This window comes from Fundulus heteroclitus, chromosome 1 (assembly GCF_011125445.2).
Source record: "Fundulus heteroclitus isolate FHET01 chromosome 1, MU-UCD_Fhet_4.1, whole genome shotgun sequence".
Lineage (NCBI taxonomy): Eukaryota > Metazoa > Chordata > Actinopteri > Cyprinodontiformes > Fundulidae > Fundulus > Fundulus heteroclitus.
The window spans coordinates 34,610,856-34,637,420 of record NC_046361.1 but is presented as its reverse complement, the minus strand read 5'-3'; the positions used below and the strand labels follow the sequence as shown (position 1 = coordinate 34,637,420).

At 39.5% G+C, this 26,565-nt stretch overlaps 2 protein-coding genes across 2 annotated transcripts; one reads left to right on the top strand and one right to left on the bottom strand.

The window, feature by feature from the left end:
- The first annotated feature begins 912 nt into the window (after positions 1-912).
- LOC105935226 (lysophosphatidic acid receptor 6) lies at positions 913-1,977 on the top strand. The gene has a single exon (XM_012875527.3). The coding sequence runs from the start codon at positions 928-930 to the stop codon at positions 1,894-1,896; it is 969 nt and encodes a 322-aa protein (XP_012730981.1). The 5' UTR covers positions 913-927; the 3' UTR covers positions 1,897-1,977.
- A 754-nt stretch (positions 1,978-2,731) lies between these two features.
- ints11 (integrator complex subunit 11) lies at positions 2,732-26,247 on the bottom strand. Its single transcript, XM_012875526.3, has 17 exons — positions 26,220-26,247; positions 25,870-25,967; positions 19,366-19,439; positions 19,056-19,284; positions 18,851-18,949; positions 18,733-18,767; positions 16,778-16,916; positions 16,620-16,684; positions 16,068-16,257; positions 15,896-15,979; positions 15,166-15,255; positions 14,567-14,729; positions 14,354-14,464; positions 12,165-12,226; positions 11,235-11,377; positions 10,952-11,081; positions 2,732-3,312 (listed from the first exon to the last, which is right to left on the bottom strand). Exons 1-17 carry the CDS (start codon positions 26,245-26,247, stop codon positions 3,256-3,258), a joined length of 1,797 nt encoding a protein of 598 aa, XP_012730980.2. The 3' UTR covers positions 2,732-3,255.
- Between the last annotated feature and the right edge of the window lie 318 nt (positions 26,248-26,565).

Genomic DNA, 26,565 nt, shown 5'->3' with positions numbered 1-26,565 from the left:
ATAATTTTATTATCTTCTGTTTTCTCTAAAAATCTTAAAGTTTCATGCAATGTTAACCGAGATGGTCACTTTTAAAATACACCAACGCCATAGGGAAATTTAAAAACAAAACACATTTCAATATGCTGCTGTGGGTGGTGTGTAGGCTCTTCAGGTACTACAATTTCTGACTCATAACTCTACGTCTTCACAGAGAAACAGGAAGCTGCATCAGACAAACAAAAAAAAAACATGCAGCAGCAGCTTATGCTCATATTGCACTTAGAGCAGCAGCAGATCTTATCGAGCTTCTGAAGCTACGGTGGAGCTTTGTGGACCCTGATGTCATAGAGACCCAAGTAAGTACCTTTATGTCTCCCAATTTCTAAAATGTTTTAAATGTTACTTGAGCTAAACCGACAGATTAGTTGAAGACGTGATAATGAATCTGAAAGCTGGCCGGATCTGATAAACTAACAAAATTAAGCCCGGATTAAAGTTTTTTGTGAATCTTTAGAAGTATTTAGAACATATTAAATATAAATAGTGTTTTATAAGCGTGACTTTTGTTTTATACTTGAGGTTGGTGCTTTCCAGCCTCGTTTCACTTCACTCTTTTTCGCCACTGCAAGTCCTGAAACGACCCTGAAGATACAATCATATCGTTTTGTTGTTTAAATGAGTTTTATTTTCAGTCTTGACTGTATTTTTAAAGCCTGTATAAAAATGATAAAAGAAACATTTAATAGGATGTTTTTTTTTTTTTTTTTCCTTTTCCTTTCCCGGACTGGTGAAGCTGTTGTGTGAAAGTCAAAGTGGAAAAAACTGAATGGAAACATTGTTTGTCTCGCCTCGCTTACAGGAGACGCTGATTTCTGGAAATCAAGTTACATTTCTTCTTCTTCAAAAAAAAAAAAAAAAGTTCTGAAAAGAACCACATCTGTCACAATGAACCAGACAAACTGCACCGACCCTGACGCAGAGTTCCAGTACTACCTCTTCCCGACGGTCTACATCCTGGCGTTGGTCGTAGGCCTGCCGGGAAACCTGGCGGCGCTCTTCTTCTTCACCGTCAGGATCAGCCCTCGCACGGCCTTCAGCGTCTACATCAGCAACCTGGCCGTGGCGGACATCCTCATCCTCTGCACGCTGCCCTTCCGCATCCACTACCACCTCCACGGCAACAACTGGGTGTTCGGAGACTTCACCTGTCTCGTCACGGGGACCCTGTACTTCGCCAACATCTACATGAGCATCTGCTTCATGACCTGCATCTGCGTGGACCGCTACATGGCCACGGTGCATCCGCACACCTATCTGAGGATGCGGAGCCCCAAATGGTCTCTGGTGGTGAGTGTGGTGCTGTGGGGTTTCGGCGGCTTGGCTATACTGATCTTCATCCTCATGGGTCCGCTGGAGAGGAGGGACGTGTGGAGGGATGACTCCATGGTGCAGAGCTGCTTCGAGAACTTTGCCAGCAGCGAGTGGAAGGAGCGCCTGAGGACGTACAGTATAGTCAGCCTGGTTTTTGGCTCCCTGTTACCCTCCATGGTCATCCTGGTGTGCTACCCGCTGGTAGCCAACCGCATTTCACTGATCGGCACCAAAACAGCCAAGAAGGCGGTGCGGGTCATCTACACAATCCTGGCCATCACGCTTCTGTGTTTCCTGCCCAACCACGTGGTCTACCTGCTGCACCTCCTGCAGCGCCTGGAGATCATCCAGAGCTGCTCCGCCCGGGCGTTCATCTACAACGCCAGGCGGGTCACCATGGCACTCGTCATCCTCAACACGTGCCTGGACCCCATGCTCTACTACATGAGCACCAGCCACTTCAGGTGGGAGCACCTGAAAAGGACATGGCTGTGGGGGATCGTGAGCAGGAGAAGGGGCGTCTACACCATCTCGCTGACCTGAGGGGGATCGCGGCGCCTTCAACTGTAAATGTACAAAGAATCTTGTAAAAATCAAGGTATTTGTTTTATGTAAAAATTTAGAACGGAAATCTTTTCCAAACTCTTTCGACTTTCTAATGTGATCCGTAAACCAGAAAAAACAATCAATACTGACCGTACATTTGGCAAATCTGTCACATAATAAGGACATCTCTTGACCGCAGATTTACCATCAGATTTGTTTCCGGACTCTTTGTTTCTTTCTGCATGAAATCCTCTTTATCTTGAGCGTGCAGACATACACTCGCCGGTTTTTGGTTATTTAATCCACCCTGGCGAAAAACCTTCATTTGAACTAAAGTAACCCCAAAGCATAATTCTGCCACCGCCATGTTTTACTATGGGTATGGTCAGGTTTTCTTTTGGTTAAGTTTCTGCAAAAAACAACAACTTTTGTATCGTCACAAGTTTTATTTGACTTCATGAGACCATAAAACATTCTCCTAGACATTTTTTGTAGCCTTTAACCAGGCCTAAATGTTTTAAGAAAAAATACTTTGATTTTGACAATTTACCAATTATTTATGCCACAAAAAATACATAACTGTTAAATGTAAAATAACCAGTAGCTGTTAAGAAAAATCCCGCAGCTCCTTTATTGTTGCTACAGGCCTTCTGTCAACCTCACTGACCACTTTCCATCTTTTCTTTTGATCAATTTTAGAAAGACATCCAATTCAGTTAATAACAAATTTGCTTATTCAGATTCCCTACTATCCATGGGAGGTGTAAACTCCTGCAAACTGAAAGCTAAAATAGAATCCAAGGTTAATTCAACCAAAAAAGGTACAAACTGATGAAAGCACTCCACGTTTTATTGTTATGGGTTTGTCTTCAGCTAAAATGTACAGGATATACAGTATATCACATTAAAGGTCGAAGAAGTTTCGAAATGAATCACAGAGGTCCTGTTTTTTTTCCCCTTGTCATGAAGACCCAACATTGTAACAGGGGTGTTTACACATTTTAAACCTACTGTAGATGTAAATACACAATTGTAAATAACTTAAACACTGGGTATATAATTACAATATCGCAGAGTGGAGCTTGTTCTGTGAAACGGGTTATCGTGGTGGCATCTTTCAAAATAAAATAAAATGAAAAATCTGAATTTGTCTGGAAGTTTCAGTCGTCCGATCAGCAGGAGAGGAGCCTTTGGAGTTGTCGCTGTTTTCCTGCTAAGGAAAGGAAGCAGCTCCAGCATCAACGCTGACGAGAAGACAGCTGACGGTCTCTGCGCTGAGGACCAGGACACAGAAAGTTGTCACGGACACTCGGGTCCTTTCAAGTGACTACAGTTTAAAACAAATGACCAGCAGAATCAAGTTGGAAGGCCCTTTTTGAGCAGAGATGAGAGGTAGCTCCCCAGATCTTCATCCTGATAAGGAAATAAAGAGAAAAGGGAAAAGCAGAGATTACGCAACAAAACAGGTGTTAGGGGGGAACAACAAATCAAGAACTGAGAATTATTTGAAGATTGTATGAAAATTACATAGGTGTATCTCAATTTACTGTATAATAATCAGTTTATGTGAATCTGAACTGTTTTGTTATCAGTTGTAAGCCTTAATTATCTGAATTTAAAGAAATAAAAACACTTTATTTTGTCAGTGTGTGTAGCTAATCCATTTACCAATTACTGAAATGAAACAAAATTCTTGAGAAGCAGAAATAAATACACTTCAAAAAGTATATTTTTTATCTTCTTTTACTGTCTTGAATCAAGTCAAGGCAAATTTATTTGTATAGCCCATTTCAGTACAGAGACAATGCAAAGTGCTTTACAATATTAAAATACATGTAGAAAAACAGAATAAAAGCAAGTAGGAACAAAATGTAGAAACGAAGTAGAATAGAAACTAAAAGCAAACATTAAAAACAGTTGGACCACAAATTTAATGATGTTTCAGTAAAACAGTTTAACTAGAACAGTCGAAGGCAATCCTAAACAAATGTGTTTTTAATCTTGATTTAAAGGAACTCAGGCTTTCCGCACTTTTATAGTTTTCTGGAAGTTTGCTCCAGATCAGTGGAGCATAGGAACTAAATACTGCTTCTCTCTGTTTCAAATACCTTTTTTTTTATTTTGGCTTCTTTATTTAAGCAGACATCTACCTACAGTGGGGCAGAAAATAACATTAAGGCTTCTGTTTTCCCCCCCTTGCCCTATGCGTCGCACGTGGAACAAGAGGCCACGGAAACTCCGACCTCACTGTTTAATGTTTGTCTCCAGCGGAGTTGTCACTCGTCGTGTCCACCCACACGAGTACTTTCACTCAGCACAGTTAAACCTCTCACCACCAGGACCGCATTCACTCGAGATAAATCATCCCGCTCTCTCGGCATTCTGCTGTCACGCAGAGAGTCGACTCAGATCTGCACGTGGCAGACATGAAGCTCTGCTCTTGTGCTCGACTTTTAAATCAGTTTTCTGATATTCTCTGAGATCAAGTGGCTTGTTCCTCCCCTGCTGCTGCCTTCATGTCCCTAAAATTGTTCGTGAATGTTTAGGACCTCGGACGAATCCCAGCCTCACTGGTAGCAGCGGTTCATAGTGGTAAAACAAACCCGACATTTCTCTGAGCTACAGGTGTCTCAAGTTTGATTAGCGTGGGAGCATTTAATCACGATTTAAATTTAGCTCATGACAGCAACAGGAACTAACACTGAAGAACTGTAATACACCCTATGGGTATGTGGTCCCCAGTGGTTAAACGCTGGTTATCGACGTGTATTTTCCCTCCTGCTCTAAACCAACAAGACAAAGAGCGTGGGCCTCAATTTGATCGCACTGAGACTTCAACAACGAGGCCGATATCCTCATCAGTGTAACATTTTGGAAAAATATAATATGCTCAAGTTTGAAAATTTTATCCATTTTAAAAATAGTTGTTTAATTTACAAAGTCTGAATGGATTAGCCCCACCTCCACTTTCTACCTACATTAGACCTGGCAGACGTATCTGCACCAGAGCCTCTTCCAGTAGGGGACCTAGAGATCCCCCACAGAAGAACAACCTTTGGACAAACTGTTCTATCCGTCAGAGGGGGTCACTTCTGGAACAGCCTCCCAACAAACGTTAGGGAATGTCCCACTTACTGCACATTTAAAAAGCACCTTAAACAGTTTCTTAAAAGTTCTCAGTCATGCACTCACTAATTTTATTTTTTGTAATGTCATTGTTTGAACGTGTGTCTAGTATTTTGACTAATATTGTATTTTGTTATCTTGTGTTGTTGTTTCTTTATTGTTCCTGCCTCAGGACGACAGATGTAAATTAGCATCTATGCTATAATCTGGCTCATTTACAATCTGTACAAGAGTACATGATTGTTCATTAATGTGCACTGTCCTGATTAAATATATAAAATAATAATAATAATAATAATTTCTACAACATGCTCAATAGAGCAACACAGTGAAACCTCTCAATCACACAAATCTGAGCATTAATATTTCCCAAAAATAAACGTCACATGACTGCACCAATTATAAATGCCTCTTCGCATTGGCCGTACAGGTGACTGCCCAGGGCGGCAACTGCTGGAGGGGGCGCCGCTTCAAAAGCGTTCTCTCACTCTCTATACAGTTATGTTCAATAAATTGTAATTATGGGTTAGGGTTAGACTTTTGAAACCCTTTGAAAATCACAGCAATTAAACATACATTTCACTATTAATAATTCTAAATCGAGCGATACAGTTTTTTTTAATGCCGATACCGATTATTTTGACGTCAGGCAAACCGATACCCGATACGTGGGGCCGATTTGTTTTGGGTCCATTCTTGAAGCAGATGTTGCTTTTTCATCTTCCATTTACAAGATAATAATGACACAATGATAACAAATGTTACACAAGTATCAATTTAAACAAAGAAAAAAAAACCTTATTAAAATGAGTATAACACAAGCTCCAGAGTTTTTGCAGAAGTTTCCCCCCTCAGGCCACAAGTTAAAATGACACCAGTGTTGTGCATGGGAGAAGAGGAAAAGCATCTGCTGCTGCGACTGCACAGCTCCTTTGTTTAGAGGTGTGATGTCTTCTGAGGTAAGAAAGCTATAAATATTGAAGTTAGCTCAACTTCACTCGCTAATGCTTCAATGACGACGGAGACTCAAAACAGTAGTCAGGTGAGCGAGAGCGCCCAGAGAACAAGACCCTGACCTCATGAACTGCCTATTGAGGCAACTGCATTAAACAGAGGAAAACTCATTTTACATGTCAGGCATGTATGAGAAAGAAAAAGAAAAAAATCCAAACTTCTGCAAACCCCCTTTAAAAAAATTCAAAATATATAAACAATGGACAGCAAACAATGTAGAGCATTTAAATATATAACAATAAAAAGAATAAACAAACACCTAAATGTTTGTGCACTTCATGTAGCAGCACAAGCCCTTTGTAGTGCAAATTTACATCCTGAGCACATTTATTAAACAGCAGCTTAACCAAAAGAATTTAAAATGTGAACAATGTTGGTGTTTGTTTTTTTACACCCGGTCATCAATGCGAACAACCTTCCTGAGAACATTTTCTGTTTGATTCACATATTAAACTGTTATTTGTTTCTACTTAAAAAAGTGACCATGTTTTACTATCCCATCTATGATGCTCTAACTGGCCTGAAGGAAACTGTCAGAGACATATGCAGAGAGGAAGACGCACGTTTAAGGCTGCTGTAGCTACACCGCTCTTTCACAAGTGCGGCTAACGACCAGCACACAGACCAGCTGACGTTGACAATGAGCTTCAATTAGAAAAGTTGCACCGAAATAACCCGTGCTGTAACTCTTAAACGAAACAGTGAGTCACAGTGAGGTGGAGGAGAAAAAAGACAGACCACCGCTTCACATGGACATTATTTTCTATTATTGGTGATTGTCTTCATGTGCATACATTTTTCTCCATGTCAATGCGCGCTCACGCAGCAATGGGCAGCCGGAGATCAGACGTGGTCTGGGAAAGGAGCTTTATACCAACTTTAAGCAGCTAGACCACCATTTGCAAGCAAAAAAAAAAACAGAAAAAAAAAAACAACAACGTTGACATGCGAGTTTCAGTGGCAGAGTGAATGTGAAAGCCCGTTCGAGTCAAACAGAAGCCGTTTCATCCCGCTCACATACACAGAGGCAGACATTCGAAGGGCAAATACATCTAAATTAGACAGTTAAAAATACAATAAAAATTGAAAACTTAAAGTCTTACAACCAGTCTTACATTATCAGCCACTCTCTGTATGCGCTTCACGCGACGTCAACGCATGGCTGCTGAAGGCGCCAATGGATCGGCCGACATATGCACGTATCGGCCGATACCGAAACAAAAAGAAAACGTAAACATCGGCCAAAAATACCGGCTGGCCGACAGCAAACAAACCTCTATTAATAATCATCTTTATATGTCATTGCAACATATAGTACATTCCAATTGAATTTGTCCTCTACAATTAGCCCATCCCTTTTTTAGGGAGGAGCAGTATAGAAAATGTTTTTTTTTTTCATAGGTCTGATGTAATACTTTAATCTTAGATGTGTTTTCATTAGCTCTGAGCACAAAATCATCACAGCTGACTGTTAAATATCTGCTTGACAACATCAGTCAATATATATTTAAGCTATATAAAGCGTTTCTCCTCATGAATGGAGGAGTTGAAATAAAGGTTTCCAATAATATTCCAATTAGGGATGCAAGTTATTGAATATATACAAAACAAATAGAACAAAACAGGAACCTATTAGGACGCTCAATTGAAACAATTTATAATCCCCAAGAAAGCCCTCCTCATTAACTTTGTTTTTGGTATCATGTCTTTTTCTATCATGTTACAATTTTTTTGATAAAAATAACAAAACTGTAGACCTAACAGGTTTGCTTGTCCAGTGTGTGGTGTTCAGTCAGACGGCACACACAAACAGATTTAACTCAGGATCATTCAGATATGAAACCTGTCGAGATTAAACGGGAGTCCAGAGTAAATAAACATGGCCGACGAGGAACAATGAAGGCGATAGTTTGTGGACAAATGTTAACAGAGAAAGAACATTAGAAAAAGAAAAGGTGTTGATTAAAAGGAGTGGAGACAGCGTGAATACGGATTCCACGTTTTCTACACTATGATATAGAGGTGAGTTGTGTTTTTTTTTTTTTTCCGGGTTTCCATTGGCTCTCCTACTGAATGGCTGAAGCTGTAGAGGACCTATAAGTTCAGAGCAACCTCTTATTTTTACCAAGCCCTAATCTCTACTTGATCATTTGCCATTTTGAAAATGTCAAGTAGTTGTCTGCTGCAGCGACATGTTTTTCTTTTACTGTACAGCAAATAGATTCAATCCCTATCTTTAACAAATGAACACACGTCTATTGTCTATCTTCACCGTCCCAATAAAACAGCTAAACCTGCAAACATTTCTAAAACTCCACAGCAAAAGAAAACAATTTAAACTGTTAATCTTAAACACAGACTTAATTTGAATGCAGGTTTGCCTTTTTAAAAAGAACCCCAATACTGTTCAATATTACAAGCTTTTCAAAACACTATTACTATAATTATGGTAAAGGTTGAACAATAAAATATATTTGATAATAAATACAGTTTACATAGCAAATACATGTTGCAAAGGCCAATATCTAGTTATGTTTTCTATATGTATCAAAGCCAGAACAGTTCATTCACGTAATTAAAGCTTTAATAGCTGTTGTGCATTAACATTAACGGTTGGTGAGGGACGTAAACCAAACCGTATTCTTGCAAAGGGACACATAATGTCTAGAGCCGGCCATTTCTGCTGTGCCGATTCCCCTGGTTCTCCTGCAGATCCAGAGCTATAAGCTGCATGTTGCTGCAGGACTGGAGCATTCAAATAAAATCAAGCCAGCAGGCAGAACTAAAACGAACTTTTGCACAAGTCAACGTATAGCGATTAAACTTTATTTCGCCTTTATTTTACTCCGTACAAATGATCTCAACAGATGTTATACGCTCTCTAACACCTCCTGAAACATAAAGGATCTTTGTATCAACCTAAAGTCCAAATGTGCCGCTGCGCAAACGGAGATTGGGGCGTAATTCTGGTGGATCTCTGGTGATGGGATCTTATATTTTTAATTTTCTATTTACAGCTTCAGATCTAGGCATGATTGCTCCAACCATTTGGGTTTAGTTTTACAGTGTCAACGTTATTGTTCACTACAGACCCTGAAATGTTACAAACAGGCTTTGAGAGGCAGAAGAAGCAGCTTTCTTTACCTGAAAGGCTGACTCAGTGTTGAGCCCCTGTTCAATATTAAACAATGAATCAGTGAAACCAAAACTTTTCTTTTGTTTTAACCAAGGGTTGTGATTTATTCCTTTTTAGGAAAGGTTTCTTTGTCCTCCATAAAAGGAACTAAGATGTGACGTGACTGACGATTACACACCACAAGCACAAACAGGGATAACAGGACGTAGGAGAGTGGAGAGTGGCTTTGTTTTCTGGATTCATTTACACGGCTGCATTTTAACGCTGCTGTTTAATATACAAAATAATTATAAAAGGTAGACAAAAACTGACAAGCATTTTAAATTTGAAATGTTGAAATATTTTAAACATCTTATCTGTTTGTCAAATTTTTGAAAAATATAAAGAAAAAAAAAACATGAACATTTTCTTAAAGTTAGTTTAGCTCTTTAAAACAACCATTTCAGTTGAAGGTTCTGGGTTCGACTCCAGCCCTGGGTCTTTCTGCATGGTTTGCATGTTCTCCCTGTGCATGCGTGGGTTCTCTCCGGGTACTCCGGCTTCCTCCCACAGTCCAAAAACATGACTGTTAGGTTAATTGGTCTCTCTAAATTCTCCTTAGGTGTGAGTGTGTGTGTGTGAATGGTTGTTTGTCCTGTCTGTCTCTGTGTTGCCCTGCAACAGACTGGCGACCTGTCCAGGGTGTACAACGCATCTCGGCCATTGAACTCCTGGAGATAGGCACCAGCAACCCCCGCGACCCCATGAGGGATAAGCGTGCATAGATGGATGGATGGATCAGATAGGAGACAGCATTGTTTTACCGTATTTTTAAGGCTATAAGGCCCACTTAAAATCCTTAAATTTTAAGTGGGCCTTATAGTTGATAAATTGATGGTGCGCCTTATATATATATGATTACCGTTGTGCTTACTGGCTGATTTTATGTGGTACAATGCGCTCAAAAATCTGTTACAATGTGTAAGTATGACTTTGGTTAAGATAAGATAAGATAGGCTTTATTGATCTCACATTGGAGAAATTCACTTGTCACATCGGCTCAATAGTCAATCAATAGTCAGGAGAAGGTGCCAAAGGTAGGAAAAGGTGCATCAGTTATATACAGTGTATCTTCATATATAGAATTGATCAAAAAGAAAATGAGAAAAAATAAGAATAAAAATACAAAAGAAATCAGAGTAGGCAGATGATGTCATATGTGCACGGTTAGCAACGAAGCCGCGCCGCTCAATGGATATTTGGATCATTACGGTACACTGCACTTGTCTGATTGGCCCCAAGAGCTGTCTACAAGACTGCGGTGTCACACTATAAACTTCTCGGCGGCAAGAAGTCTTCACACCAAACTGTTTTATTTGTGACACCGAGCTTGATACACTGTGCTGCTCCAAGCAGGCGGTCTCCAGGATGCAGCATCACAATCCCTCTGTTCTCACTGACAGGCGGGAGCCTGCTGGAAAAGAAACGGCTCTAGGTGCTCAGCTAGCTAGTCTCATTTCACCATCCGTCACGCTGCTTCGTTCCACTGGCAGAAAGTCTGGGAATTGTAGGAATTTACCACAAGAAATAAAACATCCGCCAAGCTCACAGTATATGAGCGCAGTACGCCCGAGTATGTGGGAGCCTTTAGGCAGGCGGCGTCCGGAGTACGAGCGAGCAACAATAAACCTCGTAAGTTAATTTAATAGAAAGGTTATATTTATTTTGGCCTTTTGTTAGAAACAGGGCAGTGAAGACCTGAAGTGTTAGTTTGAACAGTAAATGATGCTGCTGTACCTGATAACTCCAGGATAACAGCAGGACTTTGGTGTTGGCGTCTTCGGCTGAAGAGGAGACTTTGATGACGATGGACTCCACCATGACTGTTCCGTCAGGGAGATGCTGGATGGTGTAATCTTTTAGCACACTAAAAAACAAACAAAAAAAAAACATGCAAAGAAATGTAAATTATTAGACCCCAGAGGAAACATAAAAACAGGACAGACGTTAGGGGTGAGGGTGAAATGCTAAATAAAGCAGAACTATAAGTTGGAGGTGGCGAGGTTAGGAGAGCTCTGACCTCTTCAGGTGCGAGTAGATCCTGTGGAGCGTGTCGGAGTCGCTGTGCGGGTCCTGGAGCTGCACGCGGCAGGTGAAGCGTAACTGATGCTCGTTGAGGCCGAGCTCCTTCAGGGCCTGCTCCGACGACACCAGCTTCAAGCTCTGCAGCAAAAAGACACGAGCAAAAAGAAAAAAAACAGTAAAAACAGTAACGAGATGAATGCAACAGAAGCTCCATAAGGCAACCAACAACAGATGCACTCAGACGCCGGTTTATTAGGTACGACAAGCTAACAGCCCTTTAATTAAGGCTGGCTGCCATTTTCAATTTTAATCCATATTTTTCCACAGGTGTAAAGCAGCTGCATCCTGACTACAGCTGACATTTTGAATGTAAACACAGCTGAATTCGTTAAGATATAAAAGTTCAAGCAGATTTCTGGGAAAAATAAATAAATAAATAAACCTAAAAATTTTATCTTTCTGAAAAACTCCAGCTGTGAGTGAAACTGAAAAAAAAAATTCATCCAAAAACTTTAAATCTGCACCACTTTGTACATGGAAACTGGCATCAGAATACATTAATTTTAACATTTAGTATTAATATACCTAATTAAAAAAATTATAATATTAAAAAAACACAATGCTGACTATGGTTACATCTAATAGTTGTTTTTTCCATTAACTAAAAAGGTGTAACGCATTAAGATTTGACTTTTACATTGCTGCAAAGTATTCTGAAATAGTGCTTCAATAATCTCAGTAGTAGTAAATGCTAAAATATGCTTTTTTTTTCAAATCATCATGGGAAAAATTTGTTATTTACTATCTAAGCCTTACTCCCTTCAGGAACAGAGAGCTTGTTTGTTATTGAGGTGTCCATCACTGACTTTGCTGTGAAAAAAAAAGCTTTAAGTGCAAACTGTGATCCAGTAATATGAAAACTTACATTTTCTTTCATGATCAGCGTTCCGTGCATGGCGCGAGGCTTTTTAGGATCAGGCAGAGGGCCTTCAAAAAAAAGAGAGACAGGAGAATTTAAACACAAATAAACTACATAACAGATTTTTTTATTTGTATACGATAGTTGTGAAAACTGTTAAAAAAAAAAAAAAAACGAGGAATGGCTAAAAACTGAATCCCCAAGCAAAAATGTGTTAAATGAAAATAATCGTTGAGGTAAAAAGTAATTAATCTTCATTAATCTTCAAAAGTGACATTTTTGGGTCACTTAGGCTACGTTCACACTGCAGGAAAATGCGACGTAATCCGATCTTTTTACCCACATGCAATCCATATACGTGCTTTTCATATGTGAACACCCAAAAAAAATAAAAAATTAAATCTGATTTGTGCCACTTCCATATGTGCTACTAATTCGAATACGGATCAGATATTTTTTAAAGCGTCCGCAGTCTGAAACGTCATGTCGCATTTTTTCCTGTCTTTCACGTCTCTCACTACACATCCACACAGTAGCAGCAGCCAGTGCTCCATAAAAGACCGTTTTTTTTTATTTACCTCATTTCATCTTGCTATGATGCGGTCTCTATATCCTCCGCATTTTTCTAATAATAGCAAGGAGAGATGCCAGCCTGTATCTGTGTTTTGTTTTTATTTTTTGGAGGTATTTTTTTATTTTTTTATGAAATTTTATTTAACACTTTACGAAACAATTACCGTACATTCACCATTATTTCCATGAACGGCGGGCTGGTGCGTGACGTCTCCTTCTGTTATCTGCTTTGCGGCCTTGAACTGTTCAGACAGCAGTATGATGAGGATCGCATTTAATATTTTTTTTTTTTTATTTTTAAAAATAATCTGATTTCAGCAAAAAAAAAAAAATCTGAATTAAGCATCAAGACCTGCAGTGTAAATGTAGCCTTAAGAGTCTCCTTCAGAGAAAACACTTTTTCTAAAGCACAGTAAGGGACTGGTCAAGGGGGTGAAGTTGAAGAGTTGAGTTGTTAATTTTTTTTATTTCACAGGTTACCAGTATAATTATTTCCTGTAATATTCTATACTTTATTATTTCTATATTGCATATGATGGAAAATTCGACTTACTTATTGTTCTGTTATATTGAATTAGATTCTATGCCCATTTAGATAAACTTAAAAAAAAGCCTTTTTCTGTCCGACCATCACAAAAGTAAAAAACTAAAACTACTGCTAAATTTGTTGAAATTTGTTCAGCGAATTAAGCCTCACATCCTCTTCAATCTGTCGTTTGACCTTCTGGCTGCAGCTGTGTTTGACATCTGCGTGCAGATTAGAAACTTGCATTTAGTGTATGCAAACTGCAAAAATAAAAATCACCGAATGGATTCCGAATCTGCCTCCACAAGACTAAGTCTAATGGCAAAAAATAAACTGTGTGTGGGTTTGGCGTAAGACAAAGATGAATATGTGGAGGATGTTTGATGCTGTGAGACTGTTTCACTTTTAGAGAGCATGCCTTCATGATATTTAAAAAAAAAAATCAGAATTTAAAACTAAATCTCTTGGAGGTGTAGGTCTCCACCATAAAACCAAAAGCAGGTTGCTCTTTCAGCAGAACATTTATCTCAGAAATAATCCACAGAGAAGTGGTTCACCAAACAAAGCTGCACATTCCTCAATGGAAATAGAAAAACATTTATTTCTTAATGTAAAACATTACTATGAAAAATACTCAAATTGAAGGATGGACATTTATATAATTTATGTGTGAAATGATGCTCCTGTGGTAAAAGTCAGATTTGTTTGCAACAAATTATGAAAAGTTTTCAGCCGCAGTACTAATAAATGTGGAAACTACTGGATGCAATATTGTTGCGTTTATAATATTAATCATGTAAAAATCAATAAGAAACAGTTTGCATCACAATTTCTTTAAAAAAAGCTTCTGCTGTGTGATATTAAAATGACCTTAAACAATGATTTCATGCTTAATGTAAATGATCTGTCTGGGATTCACTTTTTTTTTTTTTTTTTTTTTTTACGCAAACTGATCTGGGTCAAGTTACTGTATGGAGGTGGGGGAGAACGTACAGTGTGCCACAGGCCCGGGTAAATCAAGGCCATCTAAAACGTGAAGCCAAACCCGAAACTCTGTAGGCAGGCTGAGCAAAAAACCGCCAGATAAAAATCTAACCTCCAAGAGCCATCTCCCTCTTGAGCAGGTTGAGAGAGATATCCACAGGAACGCTGGGGTTAGTCGTCACGGTCGCCGTCTCCCCGTTGGCTGGCATGTAACAGTCTATACCTGCCGTTTAAAGGTGGTAAACGTTAGCCAGGCTGGAAATCCCCTCTGCCCCCACCCAAAAACGCGAGCGTTAGCATTGAGGCTGGTTTCAGCAGCACTTACTGAACTCCTGTTCGATCTTCCCCTTGAGGAACTCCATTTTAACGGCCTCCCCGTGCACCAGCAGCATGCTGCGAGGCTCTGCCATGCGGATGAGCTGCATGATGCCCTTTGCGTCGGCGTGGGCGCTGAAGGACATGTACTCCACCTGCAGCTTCACGTCCAGCTGCACCAACCCCAGGCAGGTTTGGAAGACGTGAACATTATGGTGAAATTCTTTAGCCCTTCTTGTAATTAAATTATTTCTGCAAGTTAAAATGAACATGCGTGTGTCCTTTTTTTTTTTAAGACTAGCTCTGGAAAGGACATAATATTCCTCTGGAGCACAAAAAGTGTTAATATCAAGGAGGATTCATCAGTTTCCTGACTATTTAGTTAGGACCAGACCAGCATTTTTATTCATTTAACTTTAACCTGATCAATTATGTTGCGGAAAATAATATTTTGAGCTTCATCCTTCTTCCTCTGGAAGGAATTATAAATATTTCCAAAAACCTATTTCTGGTTGCATCTTTGAATTAGCAAAAGCATTTATTAGAAAGATGAGTTATGAGGATATTATTTAAGGTGTGAATTAGCTGAGAAGGAAAGTAAAATCTTACCGTTGCTCTTCCTTCCATCTCAAGTTTTCTTTGCCCGTTTAGGATTTTATGACCAATAGTCCCTTGCACACAATACCCAGGCATGATCACCTGAAAAGAGAGGCGATTAGTTGTCATTCAGTAATTATTATTCATTATGGTGTTAGTTAAAGAGGATATAAAACATAAATACAAACAAATAATCAGGCCTTTTTGTCTTTCTCAAAAAAGAACAGTTTAAAAAGAACAAAACAAAAATTTGACTGAGGATAGGTCGACCTTAAATAGTCACCCCAATAGGTTGATTTTCATTGTTTGGGGCTTCAGAAACCAGAAATCAAATTGTTTATGTAAAAAAGCCCGTTTTTATGTGAACAAGCTGCATGGGTGATGATAAGTTCCTCGATTATTCAGCTACGCAGGTTTCTGTGAGGTTTCTGAAGGCGAAGAGGATGAATTTCTCCTTCTCCATTTGTTTGGAAAAAAAAAGATTATGAGACAATTCAGAAGCAGAATCTTGGCTTCAAGGCAATAAATCAAACAAGCCAAAGACACTAGAGGACAGACTAAGAGATCATTTAGCTCAGCACCGAGGCAACAGTGGAGTGAAAAGAAAATGTTTTTCAATGAAAAAGAAAGTATTTTTTGTGTGATTTTTACTTTTGAACAAAATGTCTGCAGAAATCTGCAGATCGATTGGTTAAATTAAAACAAAACTGCTACAATCGTCCCACTTGTATAGAGGACTCACCATGTTCTTCTCATTGCCGGCCCATTTCTTGAATATCTGCAAAGACTGGCCAGCATGCAGCATACCTGGCGTGGCGAACACCACCTGAAAGAGTTTTTTTTTTTTTTTAAATGTTGCAGCAGTTTGAAACATTTAAAACACAGAAACATCCTGAAGAGAAACGCTGGCTTACCATCGGTCCAGGATTATCTGCATAGGAGCGGTCGAAGGCTTTGATGTGTTTAAATTCAAACATGTTCCTCTGAACAAAGGTTTTTCGGATCTTCTGATTGGTCCATGTTATGAAAAGCTTGTAGTAATGATTGGCTTTCTCTGTCAGGCCAGTGGAAAAGTAGATCGGGGCCTTTAGGTTCATTCTCTCCCTGTGGAGAGGGAATTGAAGGCGATCCAATTAGTTAAAGAAAATGTTAATATCATGCAATTATTCTTTCAGGCCTAGAAAGAGGAATGCATCTTCTATAATAAGCTGTCCGCACAGAAGCGTTGCTTCTTTGTATTGCAGTCATGCACAATTTCTTTATGCTGAGAGGTTTTAATTTATTTAACTGGAACGTAAACAGCCTTGTGAATGAATAAAGCTTTGGCTCTGACATCAGGAGACAGGACGTAATTATCTCCACACATCACAGCCTTTGTTTTCTAGTTTTCCAGCTCCAGCACAAACTTTGTGAGTTAAAATGCTGCAGGCTTTGATTACGACGCCGCTTTCGAAATCCAACTGTACCAAAATGTTTCCAGGAGGATGCAGAGCTCCTGTGCACGACCCAGGGCAAAAACTGGAATGAGCACCTAGAGAATGTGAAAGCAGAAATGGCACAGAAAGTTCATGAAATAAAAGAAAACCACATGGAAATGCTGCATTAGAATAGGTTTAAGTTGTACCTTTCCTCCTCTTTCTACGGATTCATGAACTTTCTTCAGGAAGTCCCTTTCTCTGCACCTCTTTGAGTCACGGATAGTTGTGGCGTATGTCGACTCTGATATTAGGATGTCTGGACGGCATTTATCGATCCAAGCGGCCCTAGAAAAAAAAAAACAAGCCCAATTATACAATCATAGGCTGAACCTCACAATTATTATAGGCAATAACAGCATTTTTATACCAGATTACAATAAAGACAAACCTAAAAAAACAAAACAAAAAAAAACATAAAAATTAAATTGATTTAATGAAAATGATTTACAAATAGCTTTGAATCCTTTTAATGGGTAGCATCTGACTATAACTGCAGCTTATTTTTATTTTGAAAACAACAGTCTTGCCAGTGCTTCAGTTCAGATGAGATAACGTGATGATGCAGAATTTCAGATTGCTTAATTTACACAACATTTTGTCTTTGCTCAATTTATTTCTTGGCCTGAGAACCACTGCAATTTTGTTGAGATTCTGCCAACTGTGTGCAATGACAAATAAAGTTTCACTTTTATTGCCAACATTAATCTCCCCTTACAAAGGTTTCCATGTACTCCCCTCTGGGAAAACAAGACATCTTGTTTCCTACTTATGCAGATGACACTCAGATTAACCTTACCCTTACAAAACCTCGTTGATATCGAATTACTCTGCGATCTAACCACAGATTCAAGTTGTTAATTTTCTTAGACGACAACGTAAAAGAGCAAATGTTTACAGCAGGTTTTTTTTATGTTGAACATGTAACAACATATACTGAACGCTAAAAAAAGAAAAAAAAAAAGGACAAAATAAAAAAAATTGTGATGTTGTGTTACATAAGTAGTGTACATATTAAAAGGGGAGGGAGGTACAAACCAACCCCCCTTACCAGACACTTTCACACTGATATTTTATCAGATACATAAATAAAATTCTTCATTCTGTGCTTTGACAGAGGTAGCTGTTTTGAATCCAACAGAAAATTAAGGAATTCATATTAAAAAGCACATTTCTATAACCTTTCAGTGATGATTTGCAATAATACAAATTAAAGTGCATTAATGTTGGCTGATAAGATCTTAGTTGCAATTAATTTAACGAGCAAGGGGGAGAAAAATCAGTATTTTTTCAGTGTTAAAGCCAATAGAGTTGTTTCAGGTCAAAAACATCTGATTCTGATATAAGGGCAATAAATCGATGCGTCTCTGCTTAAAGCCACACGCTAATGGTATGTTTCTGAGAAATTAAAGCATAAATAGAAATTTAAGTAATGGTCATGCCTTCTGTGCTACTGGCAAATAGAAAAGTAATTGAGGAGACATCAGACAATGATCTATCAATCGAGGGACAGGTAAAATCATTGACAGAAAATAATATACTTTAATGCTTTCTTCAAATGCCAACTCCCTTATATACTCCATTTTTTTTCATTGATAATAGAGATTGCTGCACACTTTGATCACATCCCAGCTGAAGGACATTAATGGTCTATAAATTCCTCTCAGCCATCCCAACACGAATGGCTCTTTTAAAATCGACTAACTTTTCTAATAAGAACCAGGACACATGTTTTTGTATCTAAATGTGTAGAATTTTAACATATTAAAACGATTAGATTTTAATACGAGGAGTTAATTAAGAAAAACTAAGTTTTCAAAGCTCCTTTTGACACGAGGAAGGCTTCTCTAGATGTGAAACTAAAACATGAAAAGCATTTTCATGACACACTGTATATACCTTATTAATTTTTTCCTCCTTTTGGCACCTTCTTTCGTTCTTTTGTTTATTAAGCCGCTGTGTGACAAGTGAATCTCTCCACTGTGAGATCAATAAAGCCTATCTTATCTTATCTCTTATCTTATTTGGTAAATCCTTTCCTTTTGCCAAATACAGGACCGTGCTGCGATGTATAAATATAACATTTCATAACCACCAAACTTACCCTAAATGCCTGTCTGGCGTCATGTTATAGTCCCCCTGAAACAGATAAGGAGATTTCTCTGAGGATGCAGTCATTGCAAACGCGCACAGCGGCACAGTTCACGCTCGGCGACACTCACCGTGTAAACCACGGACTCTGATCCCACTTTGATGTGCACCATAGCTGCTCCTAGGACATGGCCTGCATAGTACGCCTTGATCTCCAGCTCATCGTCCACCTGCCGGCGGCACAACAGAAACAGCTTGATTTCGCCATCAAAAGGGACGAGCAGCTGGCGCAGGAGATGGGATTAGATAAAGTTGGAGAACACGTGACTTCAGCACCTGGACAGTTTGGTGGAGGTTCAAAGGAATCACTTTCTTCATGCAGTCCTTGATCATTTGCGAGGTGAAGAAGTTGGTTTCCCCCTTCTTGTCGACGGTGATCTTCCGGAAATCTTCCAGTAGAATGGGACAAATGGCCTTGGTGGGATGGGTCATGTAGATCGGGCCATCGTAGCCCACCATCTCGCTCATGTAAGGCAGGGCGCCGCAGTGGTCCAGGTGAAAGTGGCTGAGCGTCAGAGCGGATAGGACACAGGTAAACACCCAGATTGGTCATATGAAAGCAGCTTTAAGGACAAACGCGACAAACCTGATGATCACGCAGTCTAAGAAGTCCGTCAGACGCCCGTTCTGTGTTATGTAGGAAAAGTCTGGGAAACGCCTCTGCAATAAAAAAAAAACAAAATAATGCCCATATAATATATATACTTTATGTCTATCGACTCATTTGAATAACAGTTTCCAGAGAAACGCTGCCGAACTCTTAGTTTTTAAATGCATTCTTGCACAAATGCCCTTTGCACAATCAAATCCTGTACATACAAATGTTTTTTTTTTTAAATACTCACCTGTACACTGTGACTTTCTCCTGCATTGTTTACATTTCAATTGTTTTACTTTTAAATCAGTGCTGTATCTTATACTGTATTTTAAATCTACTGTCAATTACAAGCTGTATTCTTGCACAAATGCCTTTGCACAATCAATTCTGCACATACAAATGGTTTTAAAAATACTCACCCGTACACTGTGACTTCTCCTGCATTGTCTACATTTAAATTGTTTACTTTTAAATCACTGCTGCACCTCATACTCAATTGAATTTTTACTGCAATTTACAAGCTGTATGCAACGAAATTTCGTTCTGTATGCACAGAGTGCGTACAGCACGAAGTCTAAGAAGTGAACTGAATAATAATAAAACTAAAGTACAAGTTTTAACATGTTATGGTTAAATCTTTAAACTCTGGCCATTAAAAGAGGTACAAAGTGTTTCAGTGTTTATCTAAAAAGCAACATTGGTTGTAATGAGAACGAACAACGAATGTCTCTGTTAAAAGATGGTTAGTCTTGTTTTGCAATTACTTATTTTCACCAAATTGTTGGGAACTATTTTTATGCAATGATCATTCATTATCCTGTGAAAGGACCCAACAAAGAGCCATTTTCAGTTTTCTTTGATCAGCTACGAGATATTTATTTGAAATTTGCTGTTATTTCTGTTACGCTGCTCACTCTGACGAGACAGCAGGGCCTTTAGTAGAGAAACAGGCCTATTATGTTGCAGATCCTCCACCATATATGAAAGGCGGCATTGCCCTTGTGTCTCATTTCCTCAGACTGGACAGAAAAGTTTTTGTATTTTTTTTACTGGGGTGCTTCCAAAAAAAAGAAACATAAAAATAGTGATATCTATTGACTGTTATAGATAATGGCTGGGGCCAAGATGGCTGCTGTTTACATTTCCTGTCTTCCAAATGAAGTGTCCAAACTAAAATGCCTGGATTTCATTAAAAGCTGGATGACTGAGTTTTCTTCCATTAATTAATGAAGAAATTAATCTTTGCAGCAGAAAATAACATAAAACAGATACTTGAGCCTCTTGGCCCCTTGGCTGAGTTAGAAACCTTGGGATAACCGTTGATTCAGGCTTTATGCTTGAAAATCATGTCAAATCTCTGGTCCGTTGCCGTTTCTATCATTTGCGAAACGTTGCCAAACTTAGGCCTAACGTCTCTCGTCCTGATATGGAAAATTTAATCCATGCTTTTGTTTCGTCTCGTCTGGATTATTGTAATGCACTCTACACGTGTCTTACCAAAACCTTCATAGACCGGTTGCAGTCTGTCCAAAATGCTGCAGCTAGGCTTCCTGACAAGAACTTCTACATTTTGTCATGTTACTCCACTTCTTATGCAGCTTCATTGGCTCCCGGTTTATTATAGAGTGTATTTTAAGATCATAGTTTTGACTTGGAGAGCTCTGCATGGACAGACATCAGTGTACATCGCAGAGCTATTACATCCCTACACCTCCATTAAGGTTCTGAGGTCCAGTGGTCAAGACCTGCTGATTGTCCCCCATGCTAAACTGAAAACCAAGGGAGACAGAGCTTTCTCTCCTGTTGCTCCAAGACTCTGGAACTTCCTTCCTCTGACGCTGAGATCAACAGACTAAAGCCGGGCGTACACTGTACCATATTTTCAATCATTTTACTCATATACAGCTCAAATTGTACGACGAAATGTTAACAGTAGAAGAAGAAAAAGACGGAAGTGTCAAAGCCGATTAATATGAGGCTCACAAGAAGGAAACACGCTGCCTTGGCAATTCTATGAGTTGCTCCTCCGTAGTTTGACTCCATATCACACGTACCGATGTCATGCTTCTCTCCACGCCTCTGTTTTAGTCTGAGAAGAAGAATTTCCTTGTTTGCACATGCGCAGTGCGCGATGTTGAGGGAGATCAGCTCGTAGCTCTGGTTCAACAGCAGGACACGCTCACAATCACTTCACGAGGGCCAACTAGATTTCAAACATGTTTGATTTTCATCCGACCATATGATTCCTGATCGGGAGGTGGTCGTGAGAGGCCAATCGCCCCTCGTTACCCTCTGTATACTTCACGACGCAGGACACCGGGTCAAGCTGAAACTCGGCCCGATCCAAAAAATTCTCGCACGACTGAAGAATCGGCCCAAAAAGGGCTAACACTCGTACAGTGTACGCCCGCCTTAAGTGGTTTCTTTTAAAGCCCAGCTAAAACATATCTTTTTTAATGTGCTTTTGATTAAATTTGTCTGTTATTACCTTCTGTAGGGTAAGCCTTTTGGGTCATGTCATATCTGTAGCTCAGGGAATCAGGAAGTCATGTAATCCACATTACATCTCCTCAGACACTCTGATAAGAGATTTACTCTTCTCCACAAACATATATTGAAATAAATCCAGTCATATACACAGATTAAAATTTTCTCTCACAGACTCCAGCTGTAGCACAATGCTGAATAATTCAGTTTATTCGAGTTGGTAGAAAGTTTGAAGCCCAGCTGGTTGCTTTTCATCATTAATTTTGCAGCAATCCCTCCTGCTGAGCAAGGAATTGGAAACATGCTTATAAATTATTTGAATTCAATTTATCCATCCAGAACTAATTCACATGTTCACAAAAAAAAAACAAAAAAACACTCAAATCAAATCATGCAGACTGATTCCAGGTCAAGTATATACAGTCTAAATTGATCCTAGTATTCAAACAATTCAGTCTATTATTCAAATGGTTAAAAATGTTTCTAAGGAAACCCTGCTGACTGCATTTACTCCTGGATGAGCAGGAAGCCACAGAGGACTGTTGCTGGCATTGTGTCGCTGACTTAGCAGCAATCCCCCATACCAAGCATGCATGAAGCGACAGTGGAGAGGAAACCTTCCACCTCAACAAGACCAAGATTCTTCAGAGTTTCTTCTCAAAACACAACATAAGGGTGAATTTTAAACCTAACAACACGACACAGGCTGATTCATCCCAGGAAGAGATGAGCAGACCTAAAGCTGAACGGTGTTGCGTTTGCTGTCCTGTGCATTGAGGATTGCTCAGACTTATACAATGGAGAAACCAAACAACAACTGCTTAAACGCATGGACCAGCACAAGAGAACCAGCAGATTTGATCAAGACTGAGCAGTCCAACCGCACCTTAAGAGCCAAGCACATATGATGATAATGACGCTCGATTTTTAGATCGTGAGGACAATGGCTTGAAAAAAGGGGTGGAGGAAGCCATTTTTGTGAAAAAGGGTGGTGGTTTCAGTTTACCAGCATCTAAAATCTGCCATTGAAACTCATTTCAATGAAATCACACAAGTGGTCTTTTCTGAATTGAACAACTAACGCCAAACAATTGACCGTCATAGTTACCCAGGGGAGTGACAGCTACGTCGTTCATTTACATCTGACTTGGAATGCTAGGCGGCTCCATGTGTTTAAAAAGCTCCCCAACCCCTTGTTGCTTAACTGGGAACCTACAGAACTGACAGAGACTCCAGACAGGTGTTGAAACGTATTCACAGAAACTGAGCAAAGGCCTGTTAACCTTCACTTTAAGCCTTTTATATTTGTCATGACTCAGATGTTCTTACTTTTTTCTCAGAATACACGTTTTTGTGGAACATTTTTCATTTGTTTGTTTACCTGCATTTAAATCTCTTTCTTTTCTGGAATCAAAAGACTAGATGCTAAACTATTAACAGTTGTTTTTTTTCTACTGTATGTTCTTCCGTAGTAAAATATTAACTTATTTTATAGCTTTTTACACATCTTGACCAAGGGTACCGATAAGTGTAAAGTAAGTACCTCCAACCTGATGTCAGATTAGGGCTGGGAACAATTCAATAACGATATATATCAATCGATAGACGTATATTGATGATAGAAAAGAAAGGGTCAATAGAAAGTTCAATAGAATAAACGTTTTCCTTCTTTATGCATTCTAGCCATGTAGGTTAATACTACAGTCGCTACATCCTCCCAACCAATCACAAACACAGATCCTGGAGCACTCCGTCAACAAACTCCGCCCCCTTCAAAGACTTCAGAGAGCACTGTTTTTTCTTTTTTTAAAACTTGTAGTTTTGGCAAAAAGTTGGTTGTATAAAGGGTTGAGTTTGAATCCAGTATTTGTGTGTTCTGTATCTGAAAATAAGTCGCTAAGCAACAGCATAACATGGCCATGGCTGCACTTAAAATATATGTTTTGAATTTGTTGATACTTCCAAAAAAAGTAAAAAAACAAAACAGCTGGACTTTTTTCCCGAAGTTTGAAGACATTTCGCCTCCTATCCAGAAAGCTTTCAGAATTCAAAATGTTTGGAGTAATGTAGAGTTGCAAATTGTATAGTAATGCCCAACAAAGGCCTTGTAATGGCTTAGATAACATGCAAATTGAACCGAAACAGGTCCACCCCTTAGTAATGGATGTCATTAAGGTCATTGTTGGCCTGCAAATTAAACCGAAACTGGTCCACGCCTCTGCAATGAGGAGTCGGTGGGGTCATTATTGGCCTGGCTTACAGGAGTGATGCGTTGATCACCTGTATGGAGGATTGAGGTGATAATTGGAGGGAATCAACCTTATAGCTGTGTTGTAAGTTTTTGAGAGTTGGAACCTAAGTCCTCCTCCTCTTTGTCGATAATTATCGATAAATATGATTTCTATTTTATTGCTATAATAATAATTGAACTTTATTGATCTCAAAATGGAGAAATTCACTTCTGCATCTTAACCCATCCCCTCGGGGAGCAGTGGGCTGCCACTGTGCGGCACCTGGGGAGCAATCAGGGGTTAAGGGTCTTGCTCAGAGACCCAGGGTGCAGGCTGTGGGGATCGAACCGGGTACTTGCAACCTTCTCACAGTGCAAGCACACTGTTCTAACCACTAGGCCTACACCTCCCCATGATATGCTTTTTTTCTATATTCTCCAGCCCTGTGTCAGACGATGCCATTATCTACTTTCTGCACCAAGCTCTGACCCATCTGGACAAGCCCAGGAGCATTGTATGGATCATGTTCTTGTTTTTTTCTAGGGCTTTTGATAACATCCGGTCAGGATTTCAGAGGACTTTTCAGCGGGGAACGGTGCTGACGCCGTTCTTATTCACCCTTGTGTGAGGGTGAGGATGACTTTGACTACAGTTGACACAAGACCTTGTAGACTGGTGCCAGTGGAACAATGTCCTGATCAATGCAGAGAAAACCAGGGGGCTAGTGGTGGATTTCCACAGGCACAGACAATGACTCCAATGAACATCCAGGGAAGCGACATTGACACAATGGACTCGTATAAGTATGTCGGTATTCACCTGAAGAATATTCTGGACTGGAGTCATAGCATGGATGCGCTTTACAGGAAGAATCAGAGCAGGCCCTAACTTTTAAGGAGGCTGAGGTCACGTTGGGTGCAGGCCTTTTCTGACTTTACGGTGGCATCAGCCATCTTATGATGTTGTTTGTTAGAGCAGCAGCTTATCTACATCTGAGAGGAACCATTTAGCCCTTGAGGAATACCAGCTCTGTGCTCAGAGCGCCCCTCGATCAGTGTAGGTGATGGGAGACACAAGGACTTAAGTAAAAATAACATCGCTTTTGGACATTGTCTCCCACACTCCATGCATGGAACTGGAGAGCTCCTTCAAAGACAGACTGCTACATCCTACGTGCACAAAGGAACGTGATCACAGATCCTTCCTCTCTTCAACCATTTGCCTTTATAATACTTGCTTCCAACAAACAATATGTGTTTACCTTCCTAAATGATCGGCCTTTGTTTTCTTATGTATAGACATATGTGTACATGTTGCACATTTCTTTAAACCTGAGAAAGCTTCCGGGAGAGGAAGCGAAACGTCTTCAACTACGGAAAACAAGTCCAGTTGCTTTGTTTTTTTACTTTTTTTGGAATGACCATGACCTGGATGACTGAGAATCTTCACCAGCATTTTAAACCTGAACATGCCATTTTGTAATATTATTTATCTTATGCAGTAAATTTGACCCTACTATGGAGTCCCTTATTCTTACTTTTTAAATTTTATGTTTTTTTAACTTTGCGTGCACATATACATGCTTCTATTTGCCCCTATTAGCAGGGTATTTCTATTCTATTCTATTTTTATGGAGGATTTCAATCAGCATGGCAGTGCCCAATGTTAGGCTGAGCTTTGTCTCGTCTGATGCCTGAACGTTTAAAACGAAATATGTGTATTAATGTTTTTTTTTTATGTTTATGTAAGTTGTTAAATATTCTGATTCACTTACATCGTCGTTGTATCCCATATGCATCCCACAGTCCAGCATGATGTTTTTGCCTCCGATGGAGACGAGGATGCAGCTGCGACCGACATCCTGTCCAGCACCTTGGACAGGAGACACAGAAACCGAGAAGCTACAAACCTCCAATCCTGAGCCAACTCAGCTACCAAACAAGAGGGAAACCTTGACTGACATGAAACTTTGACATTATTTCATTTTCTATGTAGATGCAGAACGAGCTGAAAAAGAGCAAGAGAGCCTCAGCGGAGCAAAAGTTGTCCAACTTAGGTTGAACATGTAATGTTGACGGAACTAGCTTAGCTTCGGGCTAACAGGCTAAAGAGCTACTTACTCACCTAAAGGTGTTACTTTTATTTCAGGCATGTTTTGTCACCTGCCCGCTGCCGGACTCTGTAAACAGAATAACGCCACTGAGGTCTTATAATAGTTTATCTAAATCCAATAAAAAACCTCACAAAATCAGAAAGAAATGCTTGTTGAAACTAGTGCATGTGACTGTTTCACACCATTGTGTTCAAACGCGTTAAGCCAGGCGGCTAACACTAAACTTCCGCTTATCGCCTTCAGAATAAAAGCATTGAGAATTAAAACTACTACAAAGGTATTAGGGGTATTTGTATTTACTTTTGTGTAGCTATATAAATATAAATATATTTATTTTACATAAAGTTAAGGTGAACT